The sequence below is a fragment of the Pan troglodytes genome, chromosome 22, assembly GCF_028858775.2.
Source record: "Pan troglodytes isolate AG18354 chromosome 22, NHGRI_mPanTro3-v2.0_pri, whole genome shotgun sequence".
NCBI lineage: Eukaryota > Metazoa > Chordata > Mammalia > Primates > Hominidae > Pan > Pan troglodytes.
In genome coordinates this window covers 37,651,896-37,665,338 of record NC_072420.2, presented here as the reverse complement: position 1 = coordinate 37,665,338, position 13,443 = coordinate 37,651,896, and the positions used below count along the sequence as shown (strand labels likewise).

General features: G+C 45.6%; 1 protein-coding gene across 5 annotated transcripts in view; it reads left to right on the top strand.

Annotated features, from left to right (window-relative positions):
* Positions 1 to 13,443, top strand: part of HLCS (holocarboxylase synthetase) — a 239,467-nt gene that overhangs the window by 27,984 nt on the left and 198,040 nt on the right. For all 5 annotated transcript variants that reach the window (XR_010154417.1, XM_009423375.4, XM_009423270.5 and 2 more), the window contains exon 2: positions 65 to 199. Coding sequence is in view for 2 of the 5 variants with exons in the window: in XM_009423270.5 (XP_009421545.4) it covers positions 65 to 199 (135 nt within the window). In the remaining 3 variants the exon portion in view is untranslated. The remainder of the gene's footprint in view (positions 1 to 64; positions 200 to 13,443) is intronic.

The window sequence follows — 13,443 nt, the reverse complement described above, 5'->3', positions numbered from 1 at the left end:
TTGAAATTTATGGCAGTTGTGGTATGAAGTGACAATCTCATTATGTTTCTTTCCCTCTATACAGTCCATTGAAGACTTGAACAAGTGGGCCCTATTTCTTGTGTCTCCTTTTATACTTGAAGCAGAACACATAGCATTTGTGACGGAGAGCATTTGGGTACAAAGTGAGAATTTACAGAGATCATCCTCTTCAGAAACAGTGAGTACCATGTTTACTTGTGTCCCATGAGGAATTGATGTGTCTTAGTCAAAACCAAATTTGCTTTTTTTTTTTTTTTTCCTGAGACAGAGTCTTGCTCTGTCACCCAGGCTGGAGTGCAGTGGTGTGATCTCGGCTCACTGGGACCTCCGCCTCCTGGGTTCAAGTGATTCTCATGCCTCAGCCTCCAGAGTAGCTAGGACTACAGGCGTGTGCCACCACACCAGGCTAATTTTTGTATTTTTAGTAGAGTCGGGGTTTTGCCATGTTGGCTAGGCTGGTCTTGAACTCCTGACCTCAAGTGATCCACCTGCCTCGGCCTCCCAAAGTGCTGGGATTACAGGTGTGAGCCACCACGCCCGGCCTCAAATTTGTCTTTCTATGAGTGCTCTTTCCTAGCCTTTGCGGCTCCCTTTCTCTTTGGATATTTTGGGTTAAATATATTAGTAAAATTATTTTCACCTGTTTCTTTTTATGTGTTTAATGTGGCTGCTAGAAAAATTTATTGTTATTATTTTTCAGACAGGGTCTTATTGTGTCACCTAGGCTGGAGTACAGTGGTCATTATAGCTCACTGCAGCCTCAAACTCAGGGCTCAAGGGATCCTACCTCCTCAGCCTCCCAAAATACTTGGATTAGAGATGTTAGCCACCACGCCTGGTCACTGCTAGGAAAGTTAAAACCACGTGTGTGGCTTGTATTTGTGGCTCACGTTATATTTTTATTGAGCAGCACTCTCTCTCAGGTCATCTCATCCATTCCTACAATTTCTTGCTTCCTAAATCAACCTGAGTGGCTGGGGTATGTCACCACCTACGTCCTAAACGTCTTTCCCTGAGTATTCTGAAAATACTTCAACCTCAGCCACATGTCCAAAATGAGTTGTGTTTGTATTCTTCTGCTTCAAAGAGAGAAAATCCCAAATTAACACGCCAGCCGGCTTTTCCTCGCACCTCCTCCTCGCTTCCTTGAAGTTATGAGTTCTAACAGCACTCCCTAAATTGTCAGCTCCTCTCCTTCATCTCCACTGCTCCTCATTCCATCCTCATGTTCATTATCTTTTGTCTGAGCTGTGAAAATACCCTGTCTCATGTGCCTTCCTTGGGCATTCCTCTTGATGGCCAGAGTTAGTCATTCTGGACCCACATCCAGTTGGGACAGTGTTGCATAAGCTTTTGGTGGATGTCATCCCTCCAGGTGCAGTCCATGCCCTGAGGCTCCTGGAGGTCTGACCCCAGTGTACCCTTGCAGCTTCCTTCCCCTCACTTGTGGGTCCTCACCCGCCATTGTTCCCTGCTATGTAGATCATCCAGTGGGGATTTTGCTGATGCTAGCCATGTTTACTGGATTCCCATTTCATGAAGATTATCTGTGAGATGCTGTATTGAGAGAAGAAGAAAAACGGGGAAGTAAACAAGAAGTAATTGACTGGAATTCAGGGTGAACCAAAATAAGGGGAGGCAGGTGCAGATAGTATAGGATAGCGAGAGACTTTCTGATGGGGGCCCTGGAGCGGGCAGAGCATCAGGCAGATGGGCCTGGAGCAGTGCAGTGTGTTAAGACAGTACGTGATGGGCCTGGAGCAGTGCAGTGTGTTAAGACAGTACATTCTCTCCTGAAGGTTTGTAATGTTTCGTTTAGCCCTGTAGACACTTATGATAATAATAAGCCATTTATTGAGCCCTTGCTAGGTATTTTATAAACGTTACCCCTAATGTCACAGGATCCTTGGGGTGTCGTTTCACCAGACAGAAACCTCTGTGGCTAGCGGTGCCTTCTGCCTAAGTATTGCTTGTGCCCACTGGTCTTATTCCACCCACTTGGCCTGGCAGGCTGCACTCAGCTCATTCTACCAGCTCAGATTGCACACCTACCAGGGGCAAGCTGGGTGCAGAGCGGCAAGGGGTGTGTAGGTGAGAAGTGCAGGGTCGCGGGGTGGGTGGCTCCATGCAAGACTGTGGCTGGACCAGGTGTACTGAATGAGGCTTTTGCTGTGGGCACCCATGTCTGGACAAGGGGAACATGGTGGCACCTGGAAGCATGGAGACACTGGGAACCGCAGAGCCCCAAAGAGGGTGTTTACAGCCTTGGCTTGGGGAGCCCCTAGATCTTGGCTTCTTAAAGGGCCACAGTTCTTCTCTGCTTCTTGTTGCCTGCAATGTAGTGAGCACAGGGACATGTTTCAGCCCTGGTTTGTCTTACAGCTCTTTTAGTACCGCCATTCGGTGGGTCCTGAGTTATTGTCCTGCGTCCAGGAAGAATGAGGTATGTGGAGGGTGAGCAACTGGAAGGTGAGCAAGGCAGAGAGGAGCTTCACTGAGTGGCAGAACAGCTCTCAGGAGACCTGAAGCGGGTAGCTCTTTTCTGCAGCTGGTAGTCCCAGCCTCTGTGTGAGTCTGGCTGGGTCTGAGGTTTTCATGGGCTCAGAAGGGAGGAAGCGCGTGCTGATTGGTCCATGGGCAGCCATGGGCGGGCCAGAAAAAGCACTCTAAGTTCTCACTCTGGGCCACAGGCTTCACCTGGAACTGACAGCCAGGTCCCCAGGTTTTGGGCTGGTCTTGGCTTGAAGGCAGGGCGTTACCAGGGACCCGCCCCTTTCTACCTATGAGCCTGTCTGCCTTCTGCTGTCAGTCATGTTGTCCAAGGTGCCCAGGCTGTTTGTGCTGAGGGGTGCCTACAGGCCTGCAACCAGCCGTCCTCAGCCCCTCCTCGGCCTCCCTCCCATCCTCGTGGTCCAGAGTGGCTCCTAAAGTCTAGAGGGGGGCTGAGGTGGCAGGGGGCTGGTGTGTCAGCGCCATCCTGAGCAGCACTCACCTGGCCGGCTTGCGACACCGCCCAGGCTTAGCTTCAATTTTGCTCCAGAATCAGAGCGGGCACAGGGAGCAGGAAGAGGCCAGGCAGCGGGATCAGGCACTTCCAAGCCTGTGGGGAAGCGGGGGCCTCTGGGACCCCTGAGAGTGCAGGGATGCCCAGGTCCGCAGCTGTGGCTGGGAGGCTGCAGTTATGCCTGGGAGCACTGGGCTCCTGCCCCGCCAACTCAGAAGCGGGAAGGGCTCCTGCCTGCTCCCAGCTCCCCCTGGTTCCACAGAGCGCATATCCCTGGCCGCGCCTACCCTGCTCCAGACTGGCTGCAGCTGTCATCACTAATACTTAACGGCTCTACAAAGTATTATCGTTATTATTATTGCCATTTTGAAGATAAGAAAACTTAGGTTATAAGATTAAATGACATTCCTAAAGTGATAGGAATATCATTGCTAAGTGATAGACAAGGTTTTCTTTCTTTCTTTTTTTTTTTTTGGAGATGGAGTCTTGCTGTGTCGCCCAGGCTGGAGTGCAGTGGTGCAATCTCAGCTCACTGCAACCTCCACCTCCCGGGTTCAAGCAATTCTCCTGCCTCACCCTCCCAAGTAGCTGGGACTACAGGCACACGCTGCCACGCCCAGCTAATTGTTTGTATTTTAGCAGAGACCAGGTTTCACCGTGTTGCCCAGGCTGGTCTCGAACTCCTGAGCTCAGGCAATCTGCCTGCCTCAGCCTCCCAAAGTGCTAGGATTACAGGTGTGAGCCACTGTTCCTGGCCTAGACAAGGTTTTAACCAGCTGCTAAGTGAGAGATAAGATTTTAACCAATGCTTCTATCCTTTCTAGTAACTAGAGGAACGAATTAATGGTTTTAAAGAGATCTAGATCATTGAGATTCCAAAATAAATAAAGCTTTTATTAACCTAGGTCCAATCAAACAGTACTTGTGTCTCTTATGTTTGGTAGAAGAAGATCAGCTGTTGATATGATGGTTTTGGTGAACTCAGGGCTAATTTTGTTTCTTTCTTTTTTTTTTTTTTTTGAGACAGTCTCACTCTGTCGCCCAGGCTGGAGTGCAGTGGCGTGATCTCGGCTCACTGCAAGCTCCGCCTCCCAGGTTCACGCCATCCTCCTGCCTCAGCCACCCGAGTAGCTGGGACTACAGGCACATGCTGCCACGTCCGGCTAATTTTTTTTTTTTTTTTTTTGTATTTTTAGTAGAGACGGTGTTTCACCATGTTAGCCAGGATGGTTTCGATCTCCTGACCTTGGGATCCACCTGCCTCGGCCTCCCAAAGTGCTGGGATTACAGGCGTGAGCCACCGTGCCTGGCCTCTTTTTTTTTTTTTTGAGACGCAATCTTGCTCAGTTGCCCAGGCCGAAGTGCAGTGGCACGATCTCGGCTCACTGCAAGCTCGCCTCCTGGGTTCATGCCATTCTCCTTCCTCAGCCTCCCGAGTAGCTGGGACTACAGGCGCCCGCCACAACGCCCAGGTAATTTTTTGTATTTTTAGTGGAGACAGGGTTTCACCGTGTTAGTCAGGATGATTTCCTGACCTCGTGATCCGCCCGCCTCTGCTTCCCAAAATGCTGGGATTACAGGCATGAGCCACTGCGCCCAGCCAATTCAGGGCTAATTTTCATATGCAGAAAAGACGATTCATAAACTTCATTTTTATTTTAAAAATGATTTTCAATTTATTGAAAATATAAATTAAATAATCAAGTAGGTCAAATCACATGAAATTGCTAATATCTGGCTTTTCTTTTTGAACTACAAAGAGGCCTTGTCATATGGTAACTGTATTAGGCAGTTCTTGCATTGCTATAAAGAAATACCTGGAGCTGGATAATTTATAAAGAAGAGGTTCTGCGAGCCATACAGGAAGAGTGGTGCCAGCATGTGCTTCTGGTGAGGGCCTTGAGGAACAGTCACGGCAGAAAGTGACAGAGGTGCAGGTGTGTCACATGGCAAGAATGGGAATGAGAGTGAGACTGAACTGGGGGAGGTGCCACACACTTTTAAACAACCAGGTCTTGTGAGAACTCACTCACTATAGGGAGGACAGCACCACACTATTCATGAGGGATCTGTTCCCATGACCCAAACACCTCCCCCACAGGCCCCTCCTCAACCACTGGGGATTACATTTCAACGTGAGATTTGGAGGGGACAAACTTCCAGATTCTATCAGTAACCAATTCCTTGGGCTTTTTTTTTTTTTTTTTGAGACGGAGTCTGGCTCTGTTGTCCAGGCTGGACTGCAGTGGTGCAATCTTGGCTCACTGCAACCTCTACCTCCTGGGTTCAAGCGATTCTTCTGCCTCAGCCTCCCAAGTAGCTGGAATTACAGGCACCTACCACCATACCCGGCTAATTTTTTGTGTTTTTAGTAGAGACGGGGTTTTACCATGTTGGCCAGGGTGGGTCTTGAGCTCCTGACCTCAGGTGATCTGCCCGCCTCAGCCTCCCGAAGTGCTGGGATACAGCCATGAGCCACCATTCTGGCTCCTTGGACTTTTATTTATTATTTATTTATTTATTTATTTTTGAGACAGAGTCTTCCTCTGTTGCCTAGGCTAGAGTGCAGTGGCGCGATCTCGGCTCACTGCCAACCCTGCCTCCCGGGTTCATGCCATTCTCCTGCCTCAGCCTCCCGAGTAGCTGGGACTACAGGCGCCCACCACCACACCCGGCTAATTTTTTTTGTATGTTTAGTAGAGATGGGGTTTCACCGTGTTAGCCAGAATGTTCTTGATCTCCTGACCTTGTGATTTGCCCACCTCGGCCTCCCAAAGTGCTGGGATTACAAGTGTGAGCCACCGCACCTGGCCTACAAACTCAAATATCTTAAAATATTTCATTTCATTTTAGGACTCTAGGTACACAGAATTGGGTTAACCATACTCCTTATTCCAAATGTACTCTCATCGTTGGTTTATGCACGGATCTCATTCACCTTTGGTTTTTAAATAATATGATAAATACCCATGAACTCGCCGCTAGAACTACACGTGCCTCCCCACCCCCTGAGTCCATCTACTTGCTCCTGCTCCTTCCTCATGACTCCCCCCACCCCTCCTCCCAGTTTCTTTTTAGATTTTTAAGTTGTCTGGATTAACAGATACCACGTTTTTGAACACTTACATAATTCGTATACATTATAGTTAATGTGTTGCTTCACGACAGATACACATTGTGAGAAATGCGTCCTTAGGTGATTTCATCATGCAAACATCATAGAGTGTACTTACACAAATCTAGATGCTGTAGCCTACTTTACACCTGGGATTTATGGGGTAGCCTATTGCTCCTAGGCTATAAACCTGTACAGCATGTTACTGCATTGGATACTGTAGGCAGCTGTAACACTGTGGTAAGTATTTGTGTATCTAAACATAGAAAAGGCACAGTAAAGATACAGTATAAAAGATAAAAAACAGTACACCTGCCTAGGGCACTTGCTATGAATGGAGCTTACAGGACTGAAAGTGGCTCAGGGCGAGTCAGTGAGTGAGTGGCGTGTGAATGTGAAAGCCTAGGACACAACAGTCACTACTTTAGACTTTATAAACACTGTACACTTAGGCTACTGAATTTATAACAGCCTTCTTCTTCGATAATAAATTAATCTTAGCTTACTATCATATTTTTACTTTATAAACTTGATTTTTTAAAATTTTTGATTCTTTCGTAATAACAGCTTAAAACAAACACATTGTACAGCTGTAAAAAATATTTTCTTTCTATCCTTATTCTAAAAGCTTTTTTCTAAGATTTTATATATTTTAAAAAAATTTTTGTTTTTAAATTTTTATTCTTATTTTCATTTATTTATCTCTACAAATTTGTGAACATACAAATTGCTATGTTTCCTAGACTGATCTCCAACTCCTGGCTTCAAGCAGTCCTCTCACCTCAGCCCTCACCAAGCACTGGAATTATAGTTGTGAGCCACCACATCCAGCCTGTTTCTTACTTTTTAAACTTTTTTTGCTAAAAACTAACGTAGAAACACACACATTATTCTAGGCTGCCCAGGGTCAGGATCATCAGTATCACTGACTTTCACTGCACATGTGTCCTTCTGGAAGGTCTTCATGGGCAGTAACATGCATGGAGCAGTGAACTCCTGTGATAACAGTGCCTTCCCCCACAGTAGCTCCTGAAGGACCTGCCTCAGGCTGTTACAGTTAACTGTTTTGTTGGGTTTTTTTTGAGACAGAATCTCACTCTGCTGCCCAGGCTAGAGTTCAATGGCATGATCTTGGCTCATTGCAACCTCCAGCCCCGGGTTCCAGCAATTCTCCTGCCTCAGCCTCCCAAGTAGCTGGGATTACAGGTGCCTGCTACCACACCTGGCTAATTTTTGTATTTTTAGCAGAGATGAGGTTTCACATGGTGGCCAGACTGGTCTCGAACCCTTGACCTCAAGTGATCCCCCCGTCTCGGCCTCCCAAAGTGCTGGGATTACAGGCATGAGGCACCACACCCAGCCATTTGTTTGTTTTGTTTTGTTTTTTAATAAGTAGAAGGAGTACACTCTAAAATAATAGAAAACACATAAACCAGTAACAGTTGTTTATTATCAGGTACTGTGTACTGTATGTAATTGTCTGTGCTATACTTTTTTTTTTTTTTCTTTTGAGACTGAGTCTTGCTCTGTTGCCCAGGCTGGAGTGCAGTGGCGCATCTCGGCTCACTGCAAACTCCACCTCCTGGGTTCACGCCATTCTCCTGCCTCAGCCTCCCAAGTAGCTGGGACTACAGGCGCCCGCCACCACGCCTGGTTAATTTTTTGTATTTTTTAAGTAGAGACAGGGTTTCACCATGTTAGCCAGGATGGTCTCGATCTCCTGACCTCGTGATCTGCCTGCCTCAGCCTCCCAAAGTGCTGAGATTATGGGTGTGAGCCACTGCACCTGGCCTATACTTTTTATTTTATTTTATTTTATTTTATTTTATTTTATTTTATTTTATTTTATTTTTGAGATGGAATCTTGCTCTGTCGCCAGGCTGGAGTGCAGTGGTGTGATAGCTCACTGCAACCTCTGCCTCCCGGGTTCAAGTGATTCTCCTGCCTCAGCCTCCCTAGTAGCTGGGAATACAGGCGCGAGCCACCATGCCCAGCTAATTTTTGTATTTTTAGTAGAGGCGGGGTTTCACCATGTTGCCTAGGATGGTCTCGATCTCTTGACCTCAGGTGATCCACCCTCCTCGGCCTCCCAAAGTGCTGGGATTACAGGCATCAGCCACTGTGTCTGGCCTTGTCTGTGCTATACTTTTATATGACTGACAGCCCAGTAGGTTTGTGTACACCGGCATCACCAGAAATACGTGAGTACTGTGCTGTACTACAATGTCATTAGACCGTGGGAATTTTTTACCTCCCTTGTAATCTTATGAGGGACAGCCATCATATATGTGGTCCATCATTGGGCGAGACATTATGTGGTACATGACTGTATTAAATTTACAAATATGGTAAGCTTGAAGTTTTCTTATATATTCTAATATTATATATAAATTTAGTAAGATTTCAACTTAAAGCCAAGATCAGACTTTCCAAAATATTGCAATTATATAAAATATCAAATATGTTCAGGTTCCTTTTTAACATAAAATAATGACTGCTGTGCTTTTAATTTCCTAAATTGTTAATTATATGTCTTTATGGGGCTAAAAGATGTACAGCGTCTTAAGGAACATAGTTACTGTATTATGTAGGATACAGGCTAAGTTGTATAACAGTGGGACCCAGAGCTACAGGGGCTCAAACAAGCTAGAAGTTAAATTTCTCTCTCTGGGCAGTGGTTTTGCTTTGGAAGTCCATCCAGGGACCCATTTTTTTCCTCATCTTCTTCCTTGGTTCCTTCTCCCGTCTTCCCTCCTCTATCCTAGGTAGTGGTTCTCTCTTGCTAGAGTCTGGCTCTCCTGCTACTCCACCAGTGTCAGCTTCATCTAGCCTTCAGAGTGGGGGAAGAGAGAAGGTTGGAAGACAACCAGTTTCCTCTTTAAAACTGTGATCCATCTTGGCATGGTGGCTCCCGCCTGTGGTCCCAGCTACTTGAGAGGCTGGGGTGGGAGGATCACTTTAGGCCAGAAGTCTGAGGTTGCAGTGAGCTTTGATTGCCATTGTATTAGAGTGAAACCTCATCTCTAAAAAATTAGTAAATTAAAAAAAATACTGTTGTGATTCAGAAATTTCACGTGGCGACTTCTGCCCCCATTTCATTGTACAGAACTTAGTCACATAGCCCCCTTGGTCACTTAGGTGCAGAGTAGTCTGCAAAATGCATTCCCTAGCTGGACAGTCATGGATTCAGCAGAAACTGGGAGTTCTGTTCTTGTAAGGGAGAAAGAAAGGCTAGATTTTGGGAGATAATTAGCATCTCTGCCACAGCTATCATTTCAGTTAACTGACTTTCCAAGGAATATTTAATTAAGACCTTCTTGCTGAATGGTGGTTACTTAATTCTTTTTTTTTTTTTTTTTTTTTGAGACGGAGTCTCGCTCTGTCACCAGGCTGGAGTGCAGTGGCACGATCTCGGCTCACTGCAACCTCCGACTTCCTGGTTCAAGCAATTCTCCTGCCTCAGCCTCCCGGGTAGTTGGAGTTGCAGGCCCGCGCCACCACAACCAGCTAATTTTTTATTTTTAGTAGAGACGGAGTTTCACCATGTTGGCCAGGATGGTCTCCATCTCCTGACCTCATGATCTGCCCGCCGTGGCCTCCCAAAGTGCTGGGATTACGGGCATGAGCCACCGCGCTCGGCCGTGGTTACTTAATTCTTAATTTTCTGGGGTAGAAGAATGCCTTCCCAACAAGGAGGATTGCCACAGTCCAGTTAACTAATTTCACTGGTGATCAGAGACATCAGTGGGTCTTGCAACCAGGAGCTAGAGACGTCCAGAGCCATTCATGTTGACCACTCTGGCTGTTACCCCGAGCTCCATTTTATAAATTAGGATTCAAAGCTTAAAAAGGGATTGATCTCATAGCTCACTGTCTTCTAGCCAAGTTGACAGTTCCCATTTGGGTTGACTGCTTGATAGGATTTTGCATTTTGGGGGGTTCTTATGAATCTGTGTGTGTATGTTCCACCTGACTTCACAGCCATTTGAATTTAACAGGGTCCTAAGGTATTAAATAGAAAAATATATTATGTAAGAAGGACATTTGAATTGATGGGATCTTATATTTTTTCACATCTTTAAGACTATACAACTCTTAAAGATATTTAAAATATCTTTTTGAATTTTGGATATTTCAAATGGCTTTGATCTGTGGTCATTCTACAGATTACCAACAACAGATAAATGGATCTTAAAATTCAGTTTTAAAAAATGTAGCATTCACATACTCATATTTTTGCTTATTCATTCATTAACATTTATTGAACAGCTACGTTTCACTTATTTTGCTTGATGCAGTAATACCAACAAGTGATGGCAGAGTCAGCTCAGTTTTCAATATTTTCTATACTTATATTAGCAATTGCATTTAGTAAGAATTGTTGACCCAAAGAACTTAATACAATTCTTTTTTTCCACAGGAAATTTGCTTATGTTCCTTGTACTTGATCAAGGCATTCATTAAAGGTTTATTGAGTGCCTGTTATATGCCAGATTGTGTGCTAGGTAGGGTTGGAGGCATGTGTTACATGGAGATGAAAGATTCATTCAGAGATGACATTCCCTGTTTGTAAGGAGTTCACAGTGTGGGAGAGCAGAGAGCTAAGTAAATGAACAATTAAAGGTCACCATGTTAAGTACTATAGAAGGCATGGATAGGGATTATGGGGGGGACCTACTTAGATGCGTGAGGTCAGGAAGGACTTTCCAGGGTAGATGATGTCTGAGGTTTAAGGTAAAAATAGGTGAAAGGAGGAAAGGACTTCCCAGGTAGAACAGCATGTGCAGATGCACAGAAAGCATTTGCACCTGGCCCCTGCACACAGCTCAGTACATTTGGAGTCTGCATTCACCTGAGTTGGGGAATGGCCCTAGATAAGGCCAGAGGGGAAAGCAGGGGCTGGAATGTTGTGTTGGAAATTACCTTGATATGGTGGTAGCTTCCAAGAACATGGCCAAGCAGCCTATTCCAGCAGTCACAGAATAGAGAGGCTCATAGGCTGAGTTAAGATGCTCGAATCACATTGTTTATCACATCAATTCAAAACATGCAGCAAGAAATAAGGGGAGAGTTCTGGGATTGGTTAACACTTAGGATCAGGTGCCTATGGAATGGAAGCAGCACAATCTGAATCCTGGGCCATGCAGTGTTCATACATGGAGTCCTGTCTCTCTGCTGCATCAGCCTTCCCTGCCAATGGTGTCAGCACAAGGACTAGAGCTGAAGTTACACAAGGGCCCAGAAGGTGGAAGGTGCTTTGTTGGAGATATTTGGATATATATGTCTGCAATAGCTGTGGCTTACCAGAGACCTGCTAGGATGCTGTGTGTGTTTTTTCATGTGTTTCTAGACAGTATATAAATGGGGTCAAAATGGGTGGCCAAATTAAGGATGATATAACTGTCAAGTGGCATAGTTTGTGTCTTACTAATATTTAAGATTTGATAAGATTGGCCCTGGTCAGCCTGGGCAGCACAGCAAGATGCTGTCTCTACAAGAAATTAAAAAAAAAAAATTTAGCCAGGCATGGTAGCGTATGCCTTTGGTCCCATCTACTTGGGAGGCTGAGGTGGGAGGATTGCTTGAGCCCAGGAGGTCGAGGCTGCAATGAGTCCTGATTGCGCTATTGAACTCTAGGCTGGGTGACAAAGCTGTGAGACCCTGTCTTTCTCTAAAAAAAAAAAAAAAGATTGGTTCTCCCGTGACTTTCTGCCTAGGACTAACACTCTGGTTTTGTCCTTTTTATCTATGTTCAATGCACGTATGTTCCACTTATTTTGTCTGTCTTGAGCGTGTCTTACAAGCTTTTGACTCACTATGAGTTTCATCCATGCTATTGGTTTTCTTGTTTTCTATGTGGCAGAATTGAATATACTCAAATTGGATGGCAAATGGACATAATATATACATCAAAAAAGGCTTATATGTGTTAACCAGGAATTTGGACTTGATCCCAGGGACAGTAGGCTAAAACTATTTTTTTTTTTTTTTTAAAGCAGAATGATCAGATTTGCACTTTAGGAAGGTCACAATTCAGGCAGATTGCAGAAGGGATCGGAGGGGAGCAAACCTGGAACAGATTGTGGCCACGTGGGAAAAGATAATGGGCTTGATGAGTGTTGGGAGTAGGAACGCTGAGATAGAGACATGTCCATACTGGTTAGGAGGTGATGGCCTGTGGGTGGATGGTGGGTCACTTGTGCAGATGGGGAATGTAGCAGGAAGGGCTTAGAAGGCTGTTGTCAGGAATGCAGTTTTGCACATTGTGTTAATCAGATTGCTGAAGTAACAGATAAGCTTAGAATCCCAGTGGCTTCTAACAGTGAATCCTAGTTTCTTGGGTATGTTACTCATGCTCAGCAGGTTCGCTGCTGCTGTTTTCAGCTGTGATTCTGCTTTGAGCTTTCTGCTCTCTACATCTCTCTTGTGCAGGGTCCTGGGCCAAAGGAGCATGCCCATTTAGGGACATGTCATTCTCATGCGGAAGGGGAAGACTAATTGCTGGCACAATCTTGTTGCAGCGCATTGAAGATGGCTGCAAATTCTTTCCTCCTATTGAGAGGTGGAGTCACTTCCCCCTCCCTTGAATCTGAACTGACCTTAGTGATTTGTGTGTCCATTGGGATATGGTAGAAGTGACATTCTGAAAATTCTCAGGCCAGATCATGAGAAACCTTGGAGCCTCCATCTGGGCTCTTGGAACATGCCATCTGGGAGTCCAGCTCCCATACTGTGAGGAAGCTCAAGCTGCCCTGTGGCGAGATCCACATGAAGGAGAAGGACATGTGGCTCTTCGTGGACAGCCCTGGCTGAGCTCCCAGCTGACAGGCAGCTCCAGCTCAGTGACAGAGGCATCTTGAAAGTAGGTCATCCAGCCCTGGTTGAGTCACTCTACCTGATGCCACATGGAGCAGAGTTAAGCTGTTCCTGCCCAGTCCTGTCCAAATTGAGATTTGTGAGCAAAATAAATGATTAGTTTTAAGCCACTGAATTTTGGGGTGGTTTGTTACACATGAGTGGGTAACTAAACCACTTGGGATACCTCTTAAAACTCCTCTTCTTCCTCAGCTTACATCAGTGGAATGGGGGGATGAGGTGGGAGGTAACTGTGGATGTGAATGCAGCACACCTTAGCAGGCCTCGGCGGTGTATCGGCTGTCTACAGAACACAATAATAACATTCTTCTGTGTGGCAACAAAGATATTTATTCTCATAATATTTGTATTATTTTCTCAGTTATTCAGCGAGACCTGCCCTTTCCCTGAGCATCTGGTCAGTCATGGTTTCGCAATTCCTCTTTTC